Source organism: Limulus polyphemus, unplaced genomic scaffold (assembly GCF_000517525.1).
Source record: "Limulus polyphemus unplaced genomic scaffold, Limulus_polyphemus-2.1.2 Scaffold5644, whole genome shotgun sequence".
Lineage (NCBI taxonomy): Eukaryota > Metazoa > Arthropoda > Merostomata > Xiphosura > Limulidae > Limulus > Limulus polyphemus.
The window spans coordinates 31983-37230 of NW_013671254.1; the positions used below are offsets into that span (position 1 = coordinate 31983).

A 5248-nucleotide genomic window follows, 5' to 3' on the forward strand; every position below is an offset into this window, starting at 1 on the left:
GTCATTCCGATGTAGGAGGCGTTTGCCAGGAGCTCGCAGTCTCCTTTATTACACTTGTACTCGTAAATGACGTTCACTTGCTGTAGATCTGTTGTCTTTTTAGCAGGGCTGTTTTTTAACAAAATCTGCCTACAAGAAAATCTGTTACCAAAGTACACCAACATCCGCCTATAGGGGACTAGACATCGGATGACCATGATGGTAGGCCATTGTGAATTATAATATATGCCTATAGGGGACTAGACTCAGATGACCATGACGGTAGGCCATTGTGAATTATAATATATGCCTATAGGGGACTAGACTCAGTTGACCATGATGGTAGGCCATTACTCAATGAATTGTGAATTATAAAATATGCCTATAGGTGGCTAGCACAGGTAGCCTATTATGTAGCTTTGTGCTTAACTACATACAAATGAACTAATTGCACATGTGAGCTTTCTTAAGTTAATCATTAATTTAATTGATTTAGTACATGCTTACATTCACAGTTATCTGAGCAATTTGATCACCTGTAGGCCTTTCTTATAACTAGCAGTTCTTTAAGACTATAGCAAATTATGAATAAAGAAAAACAAAACTATAAACTTGTTACTTGAAGCTAATTTTTATTTGAAGGGTTTGATATGACCTATTATGTATGTATGTCTATAAATTTTTGAAACCTTACAACACCAAATTTTTTATTTTTTTTTAATTGGACACTCAACGTTTCACTTTACATTTATTTCTAGTACTAAAATGTGCATGACAGAAGTTAAAGAACAATGGCTGTAGATCTCTATATATGTTGTGCATTGTCTGTATATACTAATACATTGATATATATATGGAATGATATCATACTAAGGAAAACAAGTAATACAGTTGCAGACAAAAGTATTTGGGCAGTTAAAGAAGAAAAAACAGATAACCAAAAAGAAAGTAATTTCTTTCATTTTAATTAACTGTTCTATTACAGTGGATATTCAGCTTTATAATAGAACAACAAATTATTACACAACTTGCATAAAATGAAAAATAACACACAAAAGCCAATTTCAGACTTTGACAAAAGTATTTGGATACCCTTATTTTCTTATTTTATGTGCTCACCCTTTCCTTCCTATACAGCTTGTTGATTTTGTATTTTGAAACTAGTTCCATTAAGGAGATATATATATATTTTTTTTTATTTGTAAACACGTACAGCTGGGAATTCTGCAATCTCTTTCCATTTTCTTTTTGATACAGCAGCCTTCAAGTCAATCCACCACACCACAAATCCCTTTCTAAACTTTGCAAAATGATAAGTGAGTTGTCCTCTGAATCACAAACTTCCATCCAATGAGCTGGCCGAGTTGAACCTTTCTTTAAATTTGTCACCTTTCTTTCTCCAAACATAGTTGTTTTCTTGGTTTAAAAAAAAATTATATTGAATTTGTCTGACCATAGAATTAAAACAGTTGGGAGTTTTCCACTGAATACTTAAAAAAAAGCCTGATTTCTTCAACCAAATTTTCTGTGCATGGCATGAGATTGAGGTGATTTACATTCAAAATTTAAATAAACTACTTTTTTTAATAGTATACCAATAAATAGTATATAAGTTTCTTCTAGAATTTCCCTTAGTGTGAGAATTGTGATATTTTCTCTAAACATTCTCTCTTCTCTAATGTATTTACCACCCCTCCAGGAAGCACAGAATTTATGTAAACTACTTTTTATACTATTATCATCACTCAGGGAAAGCATAATGTTTATAGCTTTCAATGTTATTTGGTTACAGAGCCATCTAATAGAAAATCAGACTCCTCTCGCCATGCCCACCTATAACATCCTGTCTTTCAGAAATTGCCAATAGTTCTTTCTGATGTTCAATACTATACTATTTATAACCATAGATAGCTAAGTTTTTCATTTATCAAGTGGTGTATTATATTAGATTGTTTTCTCTAAAGAGAATTGTTAATTTTAATTTCAGTTCAAGCTTGATTCCCATGGGAAGCACATTGACGAGCATAGATGAAGTTTAGTGGCTCTTATCGCATAGTTAGAAAGTCAGAAAAATTGAGATACTATGGAACATTGTCTGCTTTTTTGCACGTTATTATTCTGTGTTCTTTGGTGCATTATTTAATTAAATAAAAAAAAATTAGTGCATGAATGAAAATTTGAACATGTACAAGATAATGCCGATTTCCTTTTGTTGTGTAATTTGTCAAGTAGATTGTATGTTTTCTTAATATCTGAGCTCAGTTTCACATATTAAATTACTAATGAATTTTACATTAAACTTTGGTTGAAAATATTTTTGTGTATGTTTTAGAACTGGATTATTAAATGAAGTTGATGATGTTTGTTGGTACTTCTTTGACTTTTATAACAAATTTTCTGGCAGGAAACCTTCCCTTTTGAGCCTCCATTTGTGAGAGTTGTCCACCCGATCATATCTGGAGGTTATGTACTTGGAGGTGGTGCCATTTGTATGGAATTACTGACAAAACAGGTGAAAAATCTTACTAGAAATAAGCAATAGTGATATTGTCACCAGGAGTGTTAGTCTGTCAGATACTGACTTCATCATCTTCAACTTGCATTATTCTGCATTAAACTCTGAGCCACCACAACCCACTCCAAAGGACTTACAAACCAGACTTACAGTATTGTATTTCTTCAACCACCAGCTGTATACAATATAATAATTTATTATTTTTTTCAATTTCTACTGATCCTCTAATATTTAATTCCTACTTGAATTCAACCTCATTCATCAGTATAACATTTTTTCAGTCTATAACATGAGACATAACATGCTTGCCACATGCTCTGCTAAAGTCAATATACATTCATCTACCACTCTTTATGTTCCTTAATTCTGAATTTCAGGTTTCTACACATTTGGCCAAAATAAACTCAGCTTTTTCTGCTACATTTTTTACACTTGGAAGATAATTATTTAGCTTACAGTATGAAGAGAGTTACAATATAATATATATATTATCGTAAATACTCTTGTTCACGTACCTTTAACATATGGCAAGCAAACCCTCTTGTCATCAACTTTACCATATCATTTTAACCCTTTAGGTGTGTTTGTTGCCATATAGTGACCACATAATATTATTTGAGTTTCCAGCTAGAAATGTGAAACAAGTGTACAAAATCAAGAGGCAAAGCCTAATCTGTACAGGTGACAATCTCAGCCACTGATTCATATCCAACATAGTGCATGTTGCTATACAAAACATTGGTGATATTTGCAGAAAACAAAACTCAAATTGCTCCAGTGTTTTCACACTTGAAGAGACAATTGAACTTGTGCAAGCTGATGATGATTCTGACTCTGAACCTGAGTTATCTGATGATGATTTTGAGCATGATATGACTGAATAAATGTACATACCTAAAGGGTTAACCTTTTATGTCATGCAATTTTAAGTTTATTGCTATTCTCCTTATACTACCTATCACTAATCTCAGGATCCTAGCCTCTGTCCCTAGTTACGTGTTTCACGAAAATTAACTCCGACCTTCAGTTAGCATAGTAAATACAGAATTTTTGTGATTTAAATACAATCATGGAAAAGGCAGATAATTTTTTTAGGCCTGGGATGACACAATGTTTCTCATAAAGCCAACATAAACAGATTATAATGTAGTCATATTTTGCACTGGCACTTGATTTAGTATAACTTTTGATGTTTTGTTTTGGGGAAGGTTTGTTAAGCTTATCTGAGAAGTTAATCATTTTTCCCTTTTGGTTAATGAAGGAAAAATATGTTTTTTCAAGTTATTTGCATGTGAGTAGAAATATTTTCTTTTATCCTCTAAGCCTCATTGAGTCTCACAAATTTGGGTGTCCAAAAGTAAGTTCATATAGCTTTCATATATGAATTTAGTAAAAAAAAAATATATCTAGCATAATAATATAATTTCCCAAAACTATTATAATTTACTTTGCTTTCTAAGTGAGCTATAAATAGGATGAAAAATTTCTATTACTTTTCAGAGCACAAAACTGATCAACACAAACCAAGCAGTTCTCGCAAAGTGAAAACTGACTGCAAGATTGTAATATTTATATAGAGGAGAATCTAATCTTTCTGTTGGTTATAAGCATGTCTGTCAGCTGTGTAAAGTGTGATTACAAACAATCTTGAAAGTCAGAGAGGGGAGGGGCTTCTCTAGTGGTTTTGCAAATTTATTGAAATAAGGAATGGTAGGAGGTTCAGAATTTTAGATTATTGCATGGAATTATGTATAGCTTGTGTTTCTAATTGGTTGGAAACTGCAGCAGCCTGTTTTAGAAGTTTGAAAACTAAAGTCGAATGTGACTCAGACTTGTCACTTGACACACAAAAATGAAATTGGAAATTTTTTTAAAATATGTCTTTATGAAGTTAAAACTTAAACAAAAAATGAACTATATATACTATGTTTTTGTGCCAAGTTTATTGATGCACATTAATAATAAAGTTGTTTAGTTAAATTTTGAACATAACACTGTAAAATTTAATTTTTTTCTTTTAAGCAAAAAATAAATAAAATGTCTATGGAGTTTTAAGTATTGGGAATTATCTTACATTACTTATGGCTGTTCAAAGCTGGAATCCTGCACTCCCACTGTGTTTGTGAGCTTGACTTCTTCATATCCTAAGCAAGAGAACATTTTAAATGGAATTGGTGAATCTAAGAATTTAAGACCCTGCATATTGTGATGTAATATATTACTTTCAGAAAAAAGATATTTGGATTACTAACTTAAGGGTATTTGTGTCAACCTCTCGTGTGATACAAGTTTCATGATCATTTTAACTACTGATAAAATTTGATTACTGTATGTTATTTTAATTTCTGTGAGCGTAAACTGAAATTATATGTAAACATTAGTTTTATTGATTACAGGGTTGGAGTAGTGCTTACACTGTAGAAGCTATAATCTTACAGATTGCTGCCACCTTGGTTAAAGGAAAAGCTCGTGTGAAGTTCTGTGGAACCAAGTTACCAGTAATGTTAATTTTTGGTATTCTAATTTTATTAATAAAGGTTTCGTGATAAATGAAAATAGACTGCTTGAACATTTACTTGTTTAAGTGGGACTCGTTTGAAAGAGTGAAGTGTTTTCAACATGTGTAAAAGGTATGAAACTACTTTCAAGTGAACTTCTCTCACATCATTTACTTGTTTAAGTGGGACTCGTTTGAAAGAGTGAAGTGTTTTCAACATGTGTAAAAGGTATGAAACTACTTTCAAGTGAACTTCT

At 31.9% G+C, this 5248-nt stretch overlaps 1 protein-coding gene across 1 annotated transcript in view; it reads left to right on the forward strand.

Annotated features, from left to right (window-relative positions):
- The window catches only part of LOC106472830 (ubiquitin-conjugating enzyme E2 Q1-like), a 36594-nt gene that overhangs the window by 24252 nt on the left and 7094 nt on the right, over positions 1-5248 (forward strand). Inside the window, exons 7-8 of the mRNA XM_013933498.2 lie at positions 2384-2491; positions 4891-4992. Coding sequence (XP_013788952.1) covers positions 2384-2491; positions 4891-4992 — 210 coding nt within the window. The remainder of the gene's footprint in view (positions 1-2383; positions 2492-4890; positions 4993-5248) is intronic.